General features: G+C 28.7%; 1 protein-coding gene across 1 annotated transcript; it reads right to left on the reverse strand.

Annotated features, from left to right (window-relative positions):
- Positions 1–1,494: 1,494 nt before the first annotated feature.
- On the reverse strand, positions 1,495–22,302 carry LOC128393517 (pikachurin-like). Its single transcript, XM_053353703.1, is given in 9 exon segments — positions 1,495–2,036; positions 2,038–2,205; positions 2,449–2,686; positions 3,022–3,147; positions 3,296–3,630; positions 3,724–3,925; positions 5,826–6,164; positions 21,584–21,700; positions 22,154–22,302. Coding segments are annotated over 9 exon segments (2,010 nt in total). The 5' UTR covers positions 22,293–22,302; the 3' UTR covers positions 1,495–1,690.
- Positions 22,303–22,677: the final 375 nt, after the last annotated feature.

The raw sequence follows: 22,677 nt of genomic DNA on the forward strand, positions 1-22,677 counted from the left end.
GGTGTAGGCTAATCATTTGGTTCCCATGAATCTCTATGTAGCTATTAGATAATCAAAATGATATAACCTTTGACTCTTAATCTATGTTTGTTGTTGATCCTTAATCCAAGGTTGATTTAATTGAAATCCATGCTAAAAATAACTGGCATCTGCTTATGTATTTGCCCTTAAGGGTAAATTTATCTTCTGGCTCATCATCCTTGTCTTGGGCGATGATGAGATGATTATCATTATCATCATCAAAAAGTTCACAGGGATTAGGATCAAGGTAAACAAATTTAATCTAATTTTGTTTTCTAACCTTTTCTCGCTTGATTGTTGTTAATTAAATTTAGTTTTTAACACAGTCTCATAATAATTAATCAATTGTTACCTTGATTAAAGTATAGCGGCCCAGGTAATTTACTGAATTGTTGTGTGTTTGTGTGAGGAAAATGTGTTGATGATATTAAATGAGTGTTGGTTAATTTTAATTGTCTCACGAATTTTAATTTTTGTACTTTTTTCAATTAAATTTTCATCTCTTTTGGTTCAATTAACACTTCAATTAACAATTAAATTTTGATTTACAGTCAAAGTGTTTGTTGATTTGTAGTAAAAATTGACTATCAACATGAAATAATTGATTGTATTAAAAAGCCTTTGATTAATTAACTTTTTAAAGTGAAAAAAGTGGTTACCAATTGATTGATTAGTTGAAACAAAATCTAATGTAATCAAGGTATGCAAATTAAATTATCTTTGATTGAATTGTAAAAATCAGCATATTTAATTAGTTGAATGTTACAACAATCGAACCAAGAATTTAATTCAACTTTTAGTTTCGAGACAAAGTTTCGAACTTGAGTTCGATGGAAGGAGGAAAAAATCGAAACTTCAGATTCTGTTCAGAACTTTTTTTCCATTCTAACTGGTCCAACAAGAATCATGCTGCCATCTTCCATGATATTGATTAGTTTAGGATCTTATTTTAGAACAAAACAAAGAATTGTCAAAATTTTCATCTCCCTTCAAGTACGTGCTTTTTTCTTGTTCTAACAATTTCGATAAGAAATGAAAAAGAATCGATTCCAATTCCATTCCAATGATTTATCTTTGTGGTGAAAAACATGATAACACAATTCAACGTTTTCCATTGACCTAATCAAGATGATTGAAAAACTTTTAGAGAATTAGTTGAGATGAAAAAAAGTTCTAACAGATTCGAATATCTCATTGAACGATCAGGCGAATTATTTCTGATCCAATTCTAACCAATATTCGATTGTGAACTTTTTAATTGCTCTTCTAATTTGATTTAAGTTTTTGAGCAAAAAAAACCAACAATCAAAATCTCTTGACGCTAAAGACATCTAGTGAATTCTTTTGGAACCAAAATATCAATCATCGTTTAGATTGGATTAGTTTTAGGAGAAAAAGATTAAAGATGAGCTTAAGGATTAGAATGAAATTTTGTAAGGAAAAAAAGTCGAAATGGTTTTATTATAATTGCGATTGTTTTTACAAAAATCATCTTCTTTATTGCGTTTGTTTTGTTTTTTTTTGGAAAAAAAAGAGACAGTGAAAGAGAGAGGGAGAGAGAGAGAGAGTGGAGATTTTTCAAGAGTAAAAGAGTAGAAGAGAGATAGTTAATGTCGATTGATGAGTGAGAGAGAAAGTTGAGAGAAGGGAGAAGTTGCAAATGAAAGAATCAGAATGGATTAAAGTGATTGTTGATTAAGCGCGATGTATCTATCACAGAGTCTGTTGATTTACTATTACTACTTTTAGTCACTGATGATGAGTATGTTTTGGTTGATGATAAAAGGGAATGGGTTGATAATGATGATGAAGATAATGTTGATATAAAATTGTTTGTTGGTTTTGGTGGTGGTGATGAACATCGATGTTGATTTGAACAATGGTTCGGACAGTCAATTACATTGACTCCTGATAGCACCTCATCAAGGAACATGATTAATCTTCCATTGATAATAATCTTCTCAATACATCCAGAGAAAGAATCTTTAATTGCTGAATTAGATGAAACATCTTTCATCAGATAATCCACCGAGGAACAAGTTAAGTGATAATGTTAATTGTGTAAAACCACCAAGACTGAAATCACTAACAATCGGTTGATTGTCAATTTGAAGCCAACCCTTTCGACCGGCACGAGAAACGAATAGGTTATGCCATCGATTTAGTTCAATTGTTTCACGACTCCTGGTAGATTGACACATGTGAAGAAACAAAAAGAAGAAAAAAGTAAAAAGATAATCCATGAAAAATCTCATTTTCTATTCTTTTCAAGTGGTTGAATCATTTCCTTTTCCTATTCTTTAGCCTGAAGCCTTCCATAGGCAAAGAATAAGCAAAAAGAAGTGAGAAAGAGAGAGAAAAAAAGTTCATTCAACTTTTTTTTCTCCATTATTATTTTTTTCTGTGTCTGAGGCTCAAATCTTTTACCTAATTATTGCTGGACCACTGCCTAGATCAAAGCGAAATTCAATGTAACCATTGACCATATTGATTGAGATAAAGTCACCTCCAGCATCCAATCGATTACCATTGTACAGTAAGACTCCATTAGGCACTCGAGGTTTGAATATCATTTGAATTTCAAAGAATGAGAGGCAAGTTTCCTTTAAACCGGTGAATTGAAGGTAGGAGGAACCATTGAAAGAGGGAATAGTAAAATCAGATTCTGTGAGAAGAAGAAGAGAAAAAAGCAATAAGATGAGAGAAAATCATAATGATACAGAGAGAAAGAGAGAGAGTGTGTGTGTGTGAGAGAGAGAGAGAGTAGGAGGAGAAAGAAGGAAGAGGAAGGATGAGGATGAGAAGGAAAGTGAAGTGTAGAAAAGCAAAGAAAAAAATGAGAAAAGAAACATTGACAAAGAACAACCGTAGAGAAGGTATTATATGTGAGTAAGAGCAAAAATAATGTACATTGGAATCTGAGGACTCCAAATATATATGAATCGATAGAGGAGACAGGGAAAAGATGATGATCATGTTAGTGAGGGAGAAAATACTTACTACGTTCACAGTGGTTACCAGCAAAACCTAATGGACACATACAAATCCCTTTCTCTGGTGATGTGGCTACACATTGGCCACCATTTAAACAGGAAGTGTTACTACAAACATCAGAATTACATTCATCTGTCAATAGAATGAGAATGGAGAGAGAAAGACGAAAAAAAGAAACAATAAAAAGTACGAATTAGAATGATTTTTTTTAAAGTTCAATAAAAAAGAGATTAGGATTGTGGATTTGAAGGATTTAGATGTTGTTCTTCTGATTTAATACCTGTATCAACTCCATCAATGGCATCACCTCGACTATCTGATCGGAAATCATAGGAATGACCATTTATGTCCAATCTTCGGACACAGCCGATAAAACCTCGTTGACTATTTGCTCTTGAAGAGATTAAACTAATATTTGGTGATCCACCGAGAAATAATTCCAATTTAAATGTTATTCGGGAAAAAAGTCCCTGTGATTGGCCGGGAATCTGTTTCTCTTGATTTAATTGTAACCATGCTGACCAACCATCTCGATAAATTGTTAAACTGTTCCAAGAATTTAATATTACAGGAGTTTCACTACGAATTATACCTTCACCCATACCACAGTCAAACCTTTAAGAAAATTTTAATAATAACAAGAAACAATTGGTTATCAAATATAATTTGAATTCTGACATTCGGGTGTCATTAATTGTAAATAATTACCTGAACTCCACGAATCCTTGGTTTAATATGATTGCTATGAAATCACCTTCCAAATTTTGATTCTCTCCACTGTAAAGTAAAACACCTTCATGATATTCTGGTCGGAATTCAATGGTCACTTGCATTGTTTTATGGGCATCTCGAAGTGTTGGCAGGGCAAGATATGATCGACCTCGAAATCGAGGAAAACGCACTTCCATTGCTACGAAGAGGTTATAATAAACCATTAAAACAATTTCAACTTCAAGCTAATTAACATTCATCTGAATTCACCAATCATTTGAAAGGCTGATTTAATTAAAGTTTATCGATATAAATCTAGAATGTAAATTTGATTTGAATTGAGTAAACAGAGTGAGATGGAAAAAAGCAATTAATTGTGATTATCATTGTTGTGTTTGGATCAAGTATCAAGAATACAATCAATCTAATCAACAATGATAACTGATGTTGAATTTGGTTGGTTATTTTTATTTGCAACAATTAATTTACTAATTGTGGTATTAATTGTTCCTAAATCATCTAAACAATAATAGTAAGTATCGAATTAAATGAGAATAAATTAGTTTAATTTAGTTTCATGTTTCATATTCTGATGATGATTTTCTCAATTTCTCTCATTATGATTAGAAAAGGTGGAAGAATAATCATTTCAATGATGATGAGGTGGAAGAAGAAGAAGAAGATGATGATGATGATTGGTAAAATTCTGGAAACTAAATTGAATTATCTGTTTCATTATTACATTTTTATCCAGGACAAAGAATGGAAGTGAAATAATATCTTCCTCTCTCGAATCCAGGATTGAGAATATAAAGTCGAGGGAGAGAGAGAGAGAGTAAAGGATGAAGATAAAGGTAAGAAAAGAATGTAGAGAAAAAGATGAAGATGATGAGAAGGATGAAGAAGATGCTTTATCGATATGAAAAATGAGTTTCAATGATTTGGAAGATGAAGAGAAGGAAAAAAAAAGATTGAGGTAAAATTATTATGACGGAAAGAAAAGGATGAGGATGATGATGAATAGATTGGTATGAAATTGGATACTTTTGGATGATGATGGCCAGAGAATGTGAAAAGGGAAGATGATGGGGTCAGTTTCTGTCGATGATTATAATGATAATGATGGACAAAGGAAAGGAAAATACTCTGAACTTATACTGGAAAAGTCACCGAATCATGAGCAAGGAATACAAATGAACATTGATCAAGTTTATAAATACAAAGATGATTGGAACCAAATGTGTCTTACATTTCATATAATATCTGCCCTGAAAACTCATTTTCATCATCATCATCATCATCATGAAATAATCTTCATCTTCATTTATAATGAACAATTTAAAATCATCAACCAATCATCTTATATATGTTTTCTTCATTTTCATCTCTCTATTAATCCTCTTGGTCTATTAATCTGTTTCTACTTTTTTTTTGTTCAAAATTTACTCTTATTTCATTTATATAGATTTTATTTCCACCATCAATTTAATTGAACAATTTGTTTGAACAATTCACTAAATTCAATTAACATTTACGAGTTGATCTATCGATTGTCCAATCATTCAAAGTTCTAGATCAACAATCAACAATCAAATTTGAAATTGATTATCTTTCAACTTAAAACAATTTTCTGTCTCTTGGTAAAATAATCAAAAAATAACACAGTTAACCAACTGAATTAAATTAACTTGAATTTATATTTAATTTCAATCAATCAAATTAATCATATATTGTTTTTTTTACTGTTTACTAATAATTCATTAATAAATAATAGTCAGGGAAATGATTGAAACAAATCTGATAGATGACAAACTTATATGTAACAATATCAATCTTATCAAACAATTTATTAATATACATTATTCAATAGTAATATAATCCTCAACAATTAACTAAATATCATCAATCCTAATGAGTAATATTTATAATAAAAGGTAAGGATTGTATTACCTTTTGAATATTGTGGTCATTGGGATAAGATTGATTGATAACTATGGTTACAATTTAGTCTTAATCGGTGATTCAATATAATAAATGGTTAATTTTGTTTCCAGTTAATCAACTTGTCTTGTGTATTTAAATACGTTAATTATACTTACGTTTTTCACAAAAAAATCCACCTCGACCCAATGGACATCTACAACGGACTCGGTGGTCAGCATAATCTTCATTTTCAACACATGAACCTCCAGCCTCACATTCAATTGATCCACATGAATAATAAATTGCATCAGGATATTGAGGTTTACCATTAAAATGAGTTAAATCATCAATTTCTTGTAGCATCCGATTACGTCCAGATTCATCTTTAATTAGGTTAATCCGTGCCGATGAAGATAATGAGGATAAAATTGAATTAGATGATGAAAAAGTGACAGGTGAAGATGAAGATAATTTCATCCTCCTTTGATGACGCTTTTCCTGGGCGATACTATTTTCTAATTACATAATTAAGGTAGGAAAACAATCAATTAGTATTAACAATCATGATAATCATCAACTAATCACTGAGATCAATAAAAAAATATAATAATCAAATGATTAATCCCCCAATTCTGGTTAAAGTGATGTGGTTGATATAATATCAACATTTTACAATTACTATTATCATGTATTAATACTAATTGTGGTTAACAATTATCTTGGTGATAAATGTTATCAATCACAATTTAGTATTAAAAAGTTAATGTCACAGTTGATTGTTATCATTAAATTGAGATCAGCAAACAAAATTTGAAGGATAAATTGTCTGAATCTAAATTACGTTTAAATCATTTTTCTTGATTTATAACGGTTTTACATGCTCTTAACATAATTGGATAAGTTAATTGTAGTCTAACTATTATAATGTTCATCATCATCATCATCATCATGGTTATTATGAAGATGATGATGATAATAATAGTTTATCATACTTATGGGTATGATTATTTTAATAGTTAATCGTTATTTCATTTAGATTGGGTTATTGTAATCATGATATTAACATGGTGATGAAAAGTAAATTTCATTAATATGATGATGATTTACCTGGAAATCGTTGATTATCATTGAAACAATGAAAGGGAATAATTTTCAAGCAGATTATCAGATTAATCTGATGGATGAAAAATTTTTGACCCATTTGAGTTAATGATTATTATGTGTTAATCATTTACTCATCATTTCATCATTGAATTTGTGTGTATACATGTTGTTGATTGTTACGATTAACCGGACAAGTTAAATGAATTGTTGAATTATTAGATTAAATTCATTTTCTCTCGATTCATGTAACTCTTATGTGTTCATGATAAAGTTCATGATGATAGGCAATTTATACTCTGAGAGAATTTCTTCATTCTCTCTCTCTCTCTCTCATCATTATCTTAATTATATTTCTCATCTTCTTTGATAAAGTTCTTGTTATCATGTGTTCTGAGATCCAAAGGTATACATATTATGAGAGAAAAAGAATCAAATCATTATTGTAGAAATTTTCTTTTCTCTTTATCTTTTAGCATCTCCATCGTCTTTACTATTCTCAGGTTATACACCCTCAGGGTATATTCATCATGTTCATGTAAAGGAAATAGTTTCTGATTGACTTTTCTGATCAACAATAAGATAACATTGCATTCACAATATAATCATGTCTATGTACATCATTGTGATTATTATTATTAAATATAATCACAATCAGCCAGACACAAAAGTGATAACCTCAATAGTTGAATATAATTTACCATGAACATCATATTATCTCTGAATTGAAAAACAACAACTGAATCTCTCAGATGATTGTTACATTGTATATAATGTCATCTATTACATATTATATAATATAATAAACTTCATCCATGAAATTGAATATAAAACAATCAAATTTTTCATAAGATAATTGTATCATTTAAGATGAAGGTGATAAAATCTCATGAAAATCCTAGTAAATTATATATAAATTGTTGGGAAAAGTTTCTCTCAAATCAGGATTATAACTTTAATTAAAAGTGATATATTAAAGTCTTATCATGGATTTACCATGAATCTTATAGCGTTTGAGGTGAAAATCCAGTGAAGCTTGAAATTGAAAGTTCTGAATGGTTAAGATGATGATTAACATGAGAATAGTGAAAATGATTGTTTGATTTTTTATGGTCAATAAAATTAGGTTGACCCATTTTGAGCTCATTTCAATTACCATTAATTGTATTTATTATCTTGATAAGATTAATACAATTCTAAGATGAGATTCAGTTCAATTTCAATGTTTGTCTACGTTTCTTATTCAGATTAAGATTAAATCATGATGATAATCAAAAAGTAATAATCTAATCTTGATTGTTGATTATTTTTCCATCTAAATCATACTTGATTGGATAAATTGTTTCCAATGTTAATAATCCCGATGGAATAAATTTTTCTCCTTATCCGTTACAATATCATGATAATAATCATGAGGTTTTTAGCTGAGTTTGAAACTTTTCTCTCTCTTTCCTTTTCTCTCATCTTATATTGATTTTCATTCATGGAAGTTTGTGAAAACTAATCACGATTATCATGATGATTTCACCATTCTTGCTGATTTCATCTTAAATTGTTTTCCTCTTGTTCATAAATTGTTCATCTAATAATAAATATAACTGAACATCATGATTCTGACCAGCTTTAAGCAATTAACTTTCATTGAATGTTATTATATCAATTTTTTGTTTTCTTCATTATTTCATGAAATTACAATTGATCAGTTCCCTTGTGAGTTAATTGTAATCATTATCAACTTTTAATTGTGATCAAAATAAATAATATTAATGCTGATCAAGTTAAATTCATTTCCGGGAAACAATAAATCAATTGTTGACATTCATTAACCTTAATTGTTTACCATTTAGATTCAATTAGAATTAATTTTTTTTTGTTCTCAACAATCAATTGATTGTGAACAATAATTTCCCAAAGTCATCAGCATACAAGCAGAATCAATTGTAAGCAACAAAAAAAAGTTCTGATTCTCAATGAATGGTAACCAATGGAAACCAATGAATTCAAAGGTAGCGTGACTTTGACAGCTAACACCCAATGGTGAATCATGATTAGTAATTTGATTACTAGATTTGATTATTTGATAAGTTAAATTGTTACAACAATCATCATGCTAATCTATTAATTGATGTGAAAAGACTGACTAACAATTTAAATCCACAATGATGATTAAAACTGATTGTAAGTGTCAACCGAAACTCATCTGAATTTCACTTCAACCGACAATAAGCAATTAAGAGTTAATTGTTTTTCAGGGTCTGTGCTTATTATTATTACCCAAAAGACAATTAACAAATTGTTGACTCAACCGTTGTGAGTATAAACATATTGATAATGATAATTAATTATCTATAAAAAAAATGATTAGCAATTCTAATCACTAGAGACAATTGATTAATCAATCTTGAGAAATATTGATTATTAACGTAATGTTATTAGTTTAATAATAATCAAGTAAATTGTGCGTTACAATTTAAATTGATCTCACAATTTAGCTAATTGTTGCTTCTAAATTGTTAATAGACTTCTAACTAATCTAACATTTTTTGTTTCAAGAAAGTAAATCAATTGAGATTGCAAAACTTTTCGAGGATAATAATAACTTTTAAAAAGACTAAATTTCATCTTTCTGCTTATTCATCATCATCTGCATCTTTTATCCTCTTATGTCTTGATGATGATGATGAGCATCATTCTCTCTCTCTCTCTCTCAAAATAAGATTAGTTGTTTCCATGGTTTCCATTACCTTGGAACTTAAGTTTATCAACTAATAACTCCCAGGGATAAGAAAAATATTTTTCCATCCTCGTCTCTTACTCACTGTTATCACTTTTATCATCATGATTGAAACAAAATGATCATTTTTTCATATCTGAAATGTCATGACAAAAAAATTTTCTTTTTCTTCAGGTAATAAAAGTGATATGATATAAAAAAAAATAGAAATGATAATGAAGATAATGATGATTATGGTGAAAGATAGTTAGTTGAAAACAAAACTAAGATGAATTATTTTTCTTGAATTAATCAGAGAATACAAATAATCATGTAAATGAATTTGAATATTGAATCAGATTGTTGTTATTTCACTTTTCTTGATTACATGCAATGCATTTGAATATATGTAACTATTGATGATCCTCATCTTCATCATCATTCCAACTTTTCCCTCTATCTGAATACGTTATCTGAATACTCAATATCATCATTATGATTATTGTTTATCATCAACATTCACAATCAAGGAAAATGATAACATTAACTTTGCTTTCCTTGTTACCTTTTTCCGTCTCTTCCCCTGGTTACAGGTTTATCCATATCATGAAAAACAATGAACTCAACTGAACCTAAACAATTTATGAATATCACTTCTCTCTCTCTCATCCTGTTCATTTTCAAGGTATTACATCAGAATTGGGTGGTAATCAAAGTATCAACACAATCATCATCATCAATAACAACAACAATTCAGTTATGATAACAGTTGTGATTCTGAATTGTTCAGCATTTTCAGTGAATATTATTTACCATGAGCCAGAAGGGTTTTTCTTCAGATTAATATTCAGATTCCAAGTTATTTTCATGTGTAAACAAATGTCACCTGAATATCAACAATCATCACCCTGAGACTTGATTATCATGTTTATTTATGCTTAATCACATGGGATAATCATCACCATAATCATTATCTTCAGAATTGATTGTTATTCATCATTATGATTAATAATGATTGGAAAGAAACCAGAAATAATTATCCTCAATTTGTAGATTGTTGTAGCTTTTGATTATAATCAATTAACTTGATTACTATCAATTTATACATGTACATGTATTATTATATCTGAATACTTAAGGAGAGACTAATTTGATTGTAATCTTTTCATTGATGGTTAATTTGATTAAGGTAAATATATAATCTAAGAACCTTTATGATTAGCATATAAATCGTTAATTAAATTAATTTACTTTGAAAATCTTTTCATTTTCTTGTCAGATTTTAATTCCTGTCAATGTCAACAACAAGTAAAAAAAAGGGTTAGTGATTTTTTGCCACTATTGATTACAGTTTACTTGATTGTTGATTTATGCTCATATTGATCAAATGAATCTCTGTGTTGATTAGCTGATTGTAAACAGGGTTAATCTGTTAACTATTTAATCAATAGACTTGAATTGCCTTTAGTTTGGCTTTTCACTCAATAGATATTATCTTAACCTTCATCATAGAGTTAAGTCAATCATCTGATATGTAATTAGTTTGAATCTAATCAAGTAAATGATTAAGATACTTTGATTGTTGACAGTCTGATTGACAATCTGATTTATCACCACCATCATCATAAACCAAAAACTAGATTAACTTACATGGTAACAAAGTTAATCAACTTGATTTGAGATACAAAATTTCAAATTGTTGTTCATTGGTGATTATTATCATCCAATTATCCTATGGATTCAATTTAAATTGTTCACAGTTAGTTAACTATTGATTGTTTTTCAATTGGAAACTTTTTTGCTAAAAATTTTTTCTTCCTTAATAAAAATCAAAAGTCTAATTGTTGCTTTTGTATTTTCGTGATAATTGTTCATGTTAATTGTCGGAAATTGTATTCAATCATTTTCTAATTAGTATTCAAGTGAAAACAATTTGAAAGCAATCAAGTTAATTGTTTCCGGTAACTAATATTAAAAATGTTTACGGTCAATCTTGAACAATTAACTTAACGGTTTGTATGAGAGATTCAGAGATGATTAATTGTTGAACAATTTTCACTTTAATTGTTGAAAGTGAAAGGAAAAAAACTATTGAAATTAACTATCAATTGTTGTTGATTATTGTTGTTGAACATGATCAGTGAATGTTAATTAAATTGTTGGATATTGTGTAATAATCTATTCATTGTATATGTTAAACTGATTAAGTTTAATTGTGATTGTGACAATAAAGTGTCTTAATAGTTATAATCAATTGTGATTGAGTTGATGAACATACACTTAAACCTTTTGTTGATCAAGTTTCATTGATTAACATCTTAATCAGTATAATAACAATAATCATGATTCATGATATAAATACACATGAAAAAAAGTCACAGAATCACAATTAAGGGTTAACAATTGATCAACACAATCAATATATAAATATAATCAAAATAATGATCAAAGGATCAACTGATAAAATTGATTTAATCAACATACATAATGGTTTCATCAGACTGACATGATTCAAATGATATTAGCAATTAAGTTAATCACAGAGAGAGAGAGAGGAAAATAATAATACAGTCCTCGGCAAAAGTTTAAGGACAATCAATTGATTATAATGTATATTTAGTATATGTTATTAACATCGTCACTGTTTTGACCTCAAAATCTATCAAAAAAGAATCACAGAATTTTTTCAAGTCCGCCACCTTGAACGCTCACCTCTCTCATTTATTGGTAATAAATTTCTTGAGTCTAGACCGCATATTATTATCAATTGAGGCCAATTTTCGAATTTTGCAACTATCGAAACTCATCATGAACTTCAAATAACTTGAGAAAATAAATTTACTAGGTGTTTCTAAAGGTCAAAAATGATAAATTATCACTTAATTAGCTTTTCCTAATAATTTTACTATTTTACTTTGAGGTCATTTCGTAAAAATACGAACTTAAGGTTCGATTTATCATTTATTTCGTTTTTTGGCCTTAAAAATGTCTCAAGAGGAAAAAAATCAACAAAAAACTAATGCATAATCTTGAACAATTAAGGGAATATCCAAAAAAAATAAAATTGACCCTTTCACCAAAAAGGTAGACCCAAAAAGCCGTTTGTCCTTAAACTTTTGACGAGTTTATCGCTATGCAATGTTAATAATTAATTAAATAATTAATTAATAGAAATTATATAAAAAAAATTTCTCTTCATTTTCAAAACTACTACCAATGACTATTATATTTCTGAAAAATTTATAAATTTATCATAACCAGAACTCGAGTTATAATCAATTGATTGTTGTCCTTAAACTTTTGCCGAGGACTGTATTAATGTGTAACAATCAAAACTGATCAATCAATGTAACAAATTTCAATTTTAATCAAATTTAATCAACCAGAAATTAAGGAAGACACAGAAATTAATTGATTAACATATTTAGATCAACAACAATCAAGAGATAAAAGCATAATTATGATAGTACAACAACAACTAGGGAATAATTAGTCAATCAAATTAACTAATCAACAGTTAATCATCTGGTTAGCGATTACAACAGCCACAACGATCATGATGAGCAAAAAAGGATTAAGCTGAATTAAGATAAAAAAAAAAGTAATCAAATCAAATTAAATCAAAACCGGAGACATTGAAGGTTATGATTAACCCTCAAGGCAAATATATAATTGTTTAGGTCTCCTGATTATTATTATATCAACAATGAACAACTAAATCTAAACTGATTAACATTCACAAACAATCAATTGATGATGTTAATCTTAATCTCTTGTGAATTTGAAAAAAAAATTATCCAAGCAAAAAGTTGACCAGTAAACATGATCAGAAGCTTAATCAACATTTAGTGACAATCAAATTAAATTGACCAAGAAAAAAGTCAATCAGTCAATTTAATCTTGATAATTACAATCGGTAGTTTAACAATAAAATTGTTAAATCAAATAAAAATAATAATAATGATATGATCATGATGATGATCATCATCATGGTAATGGTGATAACTTTTTTTACTCTCACAGTTTTTATCATGTCTTTTGTTATCTTCATCCAGAACTTACTCTGAATTCTGAATAGTCTACAACTAACACCGAGATACCAAGAGACATTAAAACCATGTTCATGATATAAAATGATAGTGGTAGTAAAAGAAAGTTCTGGTTATAGTCAATTTCGAGTGAAAGTTTCAAATGAATCGATCGATATCCTGGAGAAAGAGAAGATTTTTTTTTTTACTCTCTCTCTCTCTCTCTCTCTTTCTCTCTCTCTCTCTCTCTCTCTCTCTCTCTTCCATTTACCTTCCCACTCTCATTCTCTTTCTCTCTTCCCTGGTTTCCATTGTTTCTTCACGGTGATGAACAAAAAGAAGATGAGGTTGAAGATAGAAAAGAGAAAGAGACTCAGAATCTTCTTGTAGAAATTTCTTCTTTTTTTTGCTCTCAGAATTCATGGTTGTTCAGAATTCTCAAGGCTCTGAGCCAATCAAGAATTCGAGCCATTTATTATTATTAGACAGATAAATTTACTTGAGTAACAACAACAAATAAACAACTAAAGTTTAAAAGCGTTAAGAGTTATAAAGTTATTTGAGATTTTTTTTCTACTTCTCCATGAAATTATTTCATGTTAACTTTGATTCTCATGATAACTGTTTACCCTGCTGTTAGTTTTATTATTATATCATGATAATGACCTTTTTACTTTGCTGTCCTGATGGAAACAAATGGCTTAACAATTTGCCACCAATGGTCAGCGGGATTGGTCAGAAAACATTAACATTGATCAACATGTTATCTAATCAATGATTTTGATTAAATGTCTTCTTTTTTATTATTTCATTAAACAATTTTTATCTTTTTCCTCATGATATCATTACCATGAGGTGGAACTGAATATATATGATTATAAAGAAGAGAGAAAAAACTTCGATCGATTATTTATCTTCATCTTTTTTTTTCTCTCTCTCTCTCTCATCCTTACGATGTTATTCTTTATCCTTTCTCCATGCTACTGACTTCAGATAATTCAGTTCTGATGAATTATCAGTCTCCTCTCTTTCTTTCTTTCTTTAGCTCTCTGTCTTCATACTCTGTCTATCTTAGACTTATTCGAACATGAGTCACGATAAAATCTCATGATATCTCATGATGAAAAGGGTGGAAGATATTCAACAAAAGGTGAAGGAGAAGAGAAGAAAAAAGTTCTTAGAACTTTTTTTCCCTAAAAATTTTCGTGATTCTATTATTATATTATTGTAATGTTATTAATATTAGATTATTATCATCATCAAATTGTTCATAGATATTAATACAAACAAACCGAGTTGAAGGTGGGGTGGGTTTTGTAAGGTGAGTGGGTGAACATGAAGAAATATAAAAAAATACTCTGTAACAATTACCAGGTAAAAGTTTCAATGTACATGCAATGTTTTTTATTCATTTCAATTGTTTAGCTAACAAGGAGATTGGAAATTCAATGTTTAATTATAATCAATTCCAATGAATTGATTCATGTTTTTCTCATGATATTTATATATGAATGACATCACCCAATCTCCATCAACATTGACTCACCCAATTAACTTGAATTGAAATGAGTTAATTAGAAAAAAGAATTGAAATAAAATTTTTCTTTTTCATATTTTGGTTTCTTTCTCAATCATGTCGAGAATTCAGAATTTTATCTCAACCTGAATTAGAAAAATAAATTCTCTTTCTCTTTCAACTGTTATTATTAATTGTTCTTGGTTCTTTGAACATGGTGAAAACATGGAAAAACTTTTAAAACTCTTATACTTAATGTCAACCTTAATTATCATCATCTTAGTCAATTAAAGTCATGTTAATTGTTGGAAAAAGTTATTTGTTATTCAATCACAATCATTGGGAGTTTAGAATTTCAATTCAAACATAATTTTCACTCTTTCCACATTCATGGTGATATTATTATCGTCATTTGTTTGTCATGGTGATATTATAAATAACCATCATGCAGAATAACAAATTCATAAATTATCATCAAATTTTCTCACAATTTGATTCAATTCCATAATATTATTGATTCAAAATTACTTGAAATTTCATTAGCATCATGAACTAAAAGCAAAAGAGTTGGTTTAAAGTTGTGATCATGATAAATTCACAGGAATTATTATTATTTTATAGACTATAATTAGCTTATAATCATGATTAATTTCATCCACCAGAAATTCATTGATTTTCATGGGGAGAATTTTTTTTTCAGAGTCAAATTGTAATTCTATGTGTATTATATTTTCCTGGTATTTTATTATTACAAATGATGATGATTGGCATGATAAGACAGATTTCAATTATCATCTGAATCCTGACAAGATATTCATTCATTTCATGGTGATGATGAATTCATGGTTAGAGGAAATGGAAGAAACAAAAATGCTAGAAAGAAATGAATGAGAAAAATTTTTTCACCAGAATCAAAATCAACAATTGTAACAGTTTCATTCACATTTTGATATCATCTCACAATTTTTATCATCATGTTTATCATCATCACCATGAAAAATAATTTACAATTTCATGGGTTAAAAATTCACATGATAGAATTGAAAAAGATTGTGAAGAAAAATTTTTCCTTCCAAAATGGAAAAGTTCTGATCCAATGAATTTCCCTGGTATAAATTACATTCACATGTTATCATTTTCAATTCATCATCGATAACCATGTAATTCATCCTCATCCTAATCATATTATCATTAATTTTTTCCCTGTCGCTTTTGGTTTTCTTGCAAATCTCATGATAATACAACAAACTTTATAACCTTAACACATGAATAGTGATCAACATGAAACTGAATCTCTGAAACCATTAGGTTAATATCATCATGAAGATCATGGCTCATCATCAAGTTGATTGTAATTAGTGGGATTGACCGGAAAGGAATTAAGATGAAAACAATTACTGTAAAGTATTAAATTAACAAGATTAATCTTTCATGCTGATTAATATGATTACCAACATGAGATGAGTTATTAATTTGCTTTCTAATAATCATTGTTATCAACAATTTATTTCCAATGTAATTGAAAATTTCAAGTGTCTCTTCTCATTGAATCTGAAAATCCATGTTGAAGAAATGATAAATTCTCATGGTGAAATTCAATATTTCTAAACTCACTCTTCACCCTGTAAATTGGATTAAACTTGAATTCAGTTTGAATAATAATTCATATTTTTCATTCAGTTTATCATGTTACTTCATAGACATTCATACACATGGTTTCTCATGTTTTATCTCATCAACTTTAGGATTTAATGTAAACATTTTTATTAAATATTTGAAGTTTAAATCATTTAACTCATCAGTGATTCTGATGTTTAACAATTAGTTGATTTAGTTCAAGGTAAAAGTCTTCATTTCTTACCATAAAGTCACAATCAGTTTGTTACAATTTGATGAGATTTTTTTTTATGATTTATTGTCATGAGTTAACATTTCATTCAATATTTTATCCTGAAATCAAATGTATTTAAGTTTCTTCCATCATGAAAACTCATTTCTTTCAATCTGTTTACAAAAGTTCAGTTCAGTTCAATTCAGTTGGATATTTATCGTTATCATGTTATAAATCATTGGCATTGATTTTTTTTTCATTGGAAAGAAACATTTTTCCAATCAAATCAGTTATTGTGATAACTGATGAAGTGCAATTAACTTGATTGTCAAATTAATTAATTGGCTTTCAACTGACCAGTGAGCTTAATCTTGATGCTATTAATTTGATTCACTTGAGGTGTTGGTATTTTGTTGATGTGTATACAATTATCATGTATTAATAGTCTATGTTGGATATCATTAGATTGCTGTTGTTTTTGATAATCATCATGATAATCAGGGTGATGATTAAATTTCATCGTGTTAATGATCACCTTCAATTCTCAGTTGGTACATGATAATCATCAAGATGAAAAAACATGATCAAAGAAAGAAGAAAAAAAAGTTCTTGATTCAGATTCAACTGTTGTTGACATGTTTATTTAACGATGATTAGTGTATGATAAATGATTACGATTACAATCTGATGATTCTGAGTATTGTTCATGAGAGACTGATGATTGTTCATGATGACAAATAACATGAAAATGAATCAACAACAACAATCATGATGAAAAAAAAGGTGAAGAGGATGATTAACATGATGATGAAGATACCATAGAATCAGCTGATTAGGTAGACAAATAACATGAGACGAGATGAAGATGATAACAATATCATCAACTATTTTTCCCCCATCATTTATTTAATTCAATTACACTTTGGTGAGGGTAAGATTAAGATGATTAAGTTAATTGTGTCAAGTGAAAAAAAACGCAAATTTGATCAAAATTGGTTTACAACCTCTTTTTTTCAGTCTTTTGGAAATTGTTTCCAACAATTAACTGATTACCTTGAATTTGTTGCCAAGTCAACTTAAAACATATATAAAACTAATCTTATTAATGAATATCCAATTTACATGATGATGATGATGATGATGATAGAATAGTAGAATCAAGTAAAGATGATGAAATTGGATGAAAATATTTTTCCTATTAAACAAAAGGCTAACCAATAACATGTAACTTAATGTGACCTCAGGGCTTGTTCAACCTTGGAGGGTATTTGTTAATGATCAGAGGTGGAGGGTGGGAGATGTTGAGGAGGAGAAAGATGAAGATGAAAGGTAACCTCATCCTGTGAAAATGATGAGGTTATCATCATCAATATAATAATAAGAAAACCATGGTAACAATGAGCAAGAATTTTCAAGAAACATATTAGTGTTATTATTAAATTGTAAAGGAAACGGCCAATGGATTAGGGAGGAAGAGGTGGATGATGATGATGATGAGAAATTTATCTTCTCATTCATCCTCTTTACCAAATAATCTAACAAAAAAGGTTTTAAGAGTTGACAATTAAATTAAGGATTGAACTGAAAACCCTTATCATGATGAAGATGAAGATGAAGATACACCAAGGATGATAATAGAAATGGGTAAATAAAGGCAATTGTGTAAATAGCGATTGGAAATAATAATGTTTCAGATGATAAAAAGGAAGATGATGATGATGATGATTACAGGATGATCGCCATGAGTGGTTGAAGATGACCAGCTAAGGTAAAAATTTATTAGAATTGATGATTGACCATCAGAATCAAAATATTTGGTTAGACTTTCAATTCAATTATAACAGAATTTAAAGTCTGACTATTTACTGTTTCATCTCTCCCATGAATTCTGGTTTACTGCCTTTTTTTGGGTTATCATCATGAAGAAGATGTGATGTGGTGAAATGTTAAAGTTTAAGAGATGAAAGAGAGGGAGAGAGGGAGAGAGAAAGTTGATGGAAGAGAGAAAAAAAGAAAAAATCGAAATGATATTATTCTGGTTATTTTATTTTTTTCTTTTCTTCCACCAACACTGGGAGTTACTCCAACAAGATGATAATCAAGGTGGTAAGGTAAAGATGATGTGTAGGAGGAGGAGGAGGAGATGAGAATGATAGAGATACTATGGTAAGTGTTGAGATAAAATTGATTGAATGTGAATACAATGTGGGTGAAGATGAAAAGATGATGTATTCTCAAAGGAAAATGATCAAAGTGTTGACATGGAATCGGGAGTTAAGATTCAGTATTAACAAGATGATGAGAAGGAAGGATAATAATGATGGTGATGAAGATGCTTATGAGAGGTAGAAGAGGATGTGAAGATGAACAAAAAAAAAGATGAAGATGATGAAAGGAATAGGATAAAGATTAGATTGAGATCGAAATGAGTGAAAGTTATTTTTATTTCTAAATCAGATAATCTTCAATTGTTACTTTTAGGATAATCATTAAGATTTTTTTTCTTCATTAATTAAGCAGCTAAATTATCAGAAAAGTCAAATGTTAAAATCAATTGATGGTAACAATTAACAATGCGAATGTTTAATTAGATACAATTGTTGTCAATGGATAAGAGGAGGAAAAAAAAGTTCTAATTCAGGATCTAAATCTATCTGATTATCATCATGGTTATTGAATATGTAGGAAGATAAATTGTATTATCATCTTCTTAACTTTTCGGTCTCATCCTGGAATTAATGAGGAGAATAAGAAGAAAAAAACTCTGGTTGACTGATTATCATGAATCAAAGATGATGATGATTAGGATGAAGATGCAAAGATGATAAAGATGAATAAGTCAGAAAGCTGATGCCTTTCATCGGGATAAATAATGATATTCAGCTTTGAAATCATCACAATTTATTGCTAATCAGAATTTCGAGGCAAAAAAAAACATCGCGAACTTTATTTAGTTAATAAGCTAATCAGATTGATTACCAAGTTGAACTTGTTGTTGTTATTTAGCTAATTACGAGAAAACAATCAATTTCAATTCCTGATTAGTGATTAAGATAATTGTAATTCATTTAATTCTAAATATATACCAAGAGAAATTTGTGTTTTCTTCATGTAATCAGACTGATTTAACAATAGTAACAACAACATGAAGGTGTCTCATTCACCCTTGTAAGTATCATTATCGCATCTTTTCCTGAAAACAGGAAACGGAAATGATGCTTCAAGTAATCATGATATATTTATAAGATAAACTTCAACATGGATAGTATATATAGAATCATCAGTGATAATGGAAGGTAAAAAATAATAACATTCATTAAGTGTTAACATTTTGTGTGTGTGTGTTTGTGTGATGAGATGTTAGTTATCATCATTATCATCTTGACTTGGTTGTTTTCCTGTTGTTTTTTTTTCATCATGTAACCATCATCATCAAGAGTGAAAGCAAAAAGTATCATCATCATCATGATAATTTAAACAATCAAATTGAATTCACCTTTGATCGTGATTATTTGGAAAGATATTAAGAAATCTGAATCTATTTAAGATGAAATAATTCTGAAAGTGCCCAATGTTTATTAATGGAAGGCAGAAATTCAAAGACACAGAATAATCATCATGAAAAAAGTTCATTCAATCAACTATGAAATTGTATGATTTTCCTTCAATAAGTTCCAAATACTTTTAATCTTCATCTTTCCATCTTTTAGCATCATCGGTGATGATTCTGATGGTGGAAATGCTGTTTACAAATGATGATGAAAGCAAAGGGATGAACAAAAACTTATCTTCAATCAGATGAGATTCAGCCAATCGCCTTAAGCAATTGATCATCAGGATGTTTTATATCATCAACATGATCAACATGAGTCATAAATTTGATCCTGAATCTTTTGAAATAAAAAAAAGCAATGGGGATTTGTTCAATTCATTCAACATGGGAGATGAAATGATAAAGAAGATAAATTCAATAATCTCTTTATCATCTTCCTACTCCACCTCTCTCTCTCACTCACTCACTCTATCCACCAAGACACTTATCCACCTTTACCATTAAATATTAACAATATCAGTTTCTAGAGATTCAAATGATTGAATATTTTATCATATTCAATGTGAATATCATGATAAACTATATATACACTCACACAAAAATAGATATAAATTCAAACTTGATGATAAATCATGAATCATGAATCATGAATCTATGATTCAGTTAATCTTGATCACATTAGAAATTGTTACACATTTAACCAGAAATTTATGTTCAATAATCAAATAGTAGTAACAACAATTAAATGTAAACAACACAAACAATCAACAATATAAGACACACAAGAATAATCAAAATACATTAAAAGTTTCAATGTAAATACTTTTTTAAATATTTATCGTTATTGTTATTGGTTTAGTAATAATAATAACTATTCAAAAGTTAATCATAATAACGATATAAATATATATAAATCATTAAGTAAATTATATTATTATTATTATGATAACAAAAATTTTCAGGTTACCAAAGGAACCAGAAAATATTATTAGCAAGAAAATAACAAAAATCTATTTTATCAAAACAATAACATCAACAGTTTTGTTTTGAAATGAGCTCACCAAACCGAAACAGTTATGGATTATCATTATTATTATTATTCAGGTTTCTCATTCAGGATTATTATCTCATATTGATCAGGGTGATTTGTTATTATTCAAAGGAGCAAGAGACAAAATTCTGGGCAACTTACCAAGGCAACTGTAACCATTATCTGATAAAATATATCCTGGATGACAGGCGCATTCAAAGGTTCCATCATGAAGATCAAAGCACAAATGTTGACAGGGACCATTTGAATGACATTCTCCTGCAAATTAAGAGGCAACAATTAAGGTAAGAAAGAGTAATTAATATTGATTACAAACAATATAACCGAACAAACCAATCAATTGAATTTCATCATTAAAATCGCCGCTTTATTTTGTCGGACATAAGACTTTTTTTCTGTTTGAATTTCTCATTGATTCGATTGATTCTTGATTATATATATATCAATTCATAAATCTGACAGTTAATGATTTAATTGATTGTCAACTGTTATTATTAATCATCTTAATCCAGTGGATTGATGAAACTTGAGTAAACATATCATCTTTGATACCTTAATTTATGATGATTATGTTTTATTTTGATTCTGTGACTTTTTGTTTTGTTTCATTCTTGTTACTTGATTAACTTAATATATAATCAATTGAATTGATTTAAATTTTATCGATTATTGTTATCGTTTTGATATTAATAGTATTGATATATTACTTACCTTGAAAGGCAGCTTCAAAAAGTAATTCTGGTTCAATGGTTTCACCTAAAGTTGAAATGATTGTACAATTTAATAGTATCAATAATGAAATGTACATGATAATAGGTGATTTGGTCCGTATTAAAATTGTTGGAACCATTTTGATAACGGTTCTAGTTAATTGTGATGATTAAATGATGATGAATATAAAAGGAATACGATAAAAGGATAAATAAAAGTGTCGAGTGATGATGTTGACAATTTTTTTTTCTCGGTTTCTATTCCTATGGTTACTATTATGATCACCAGTTAAGTCACAATGATTTTAGACAAACACACATACACACAATTAAAGGATTGTTGATATGATTGTTGATGTTGTTGTTTATATTAATAATTCCAAATGTTGGATTGTATCAAATTCACAGTTAATTGTAACAAACTAATTCAGTTTATCAGGTTCATTAGAATTATCAATAAACGATAACATGTATGATGATTAAATGTCTTCTGTCGGTTTGTTTGTTGATTTTCACGATAATGTT

The sequence above is a fragment of the Panonychus citri genome, unplaced genomic scaffold (assembly GCF_014898815.1).
Source record: "Panonychus citri isolate SS breed McGregor unplaced genomic scaffold, ASM1489881v1 Contig00138, whole genome shotgun sequence".
In the NCBI taxonomy this organism is placed as follows: domain Eukaryota; kingdom Metazoa; phylum Arthropoda; class Arachnida; order Trombidiformes; family Tetranychidae; genus Panonychus; species Panonychus citri.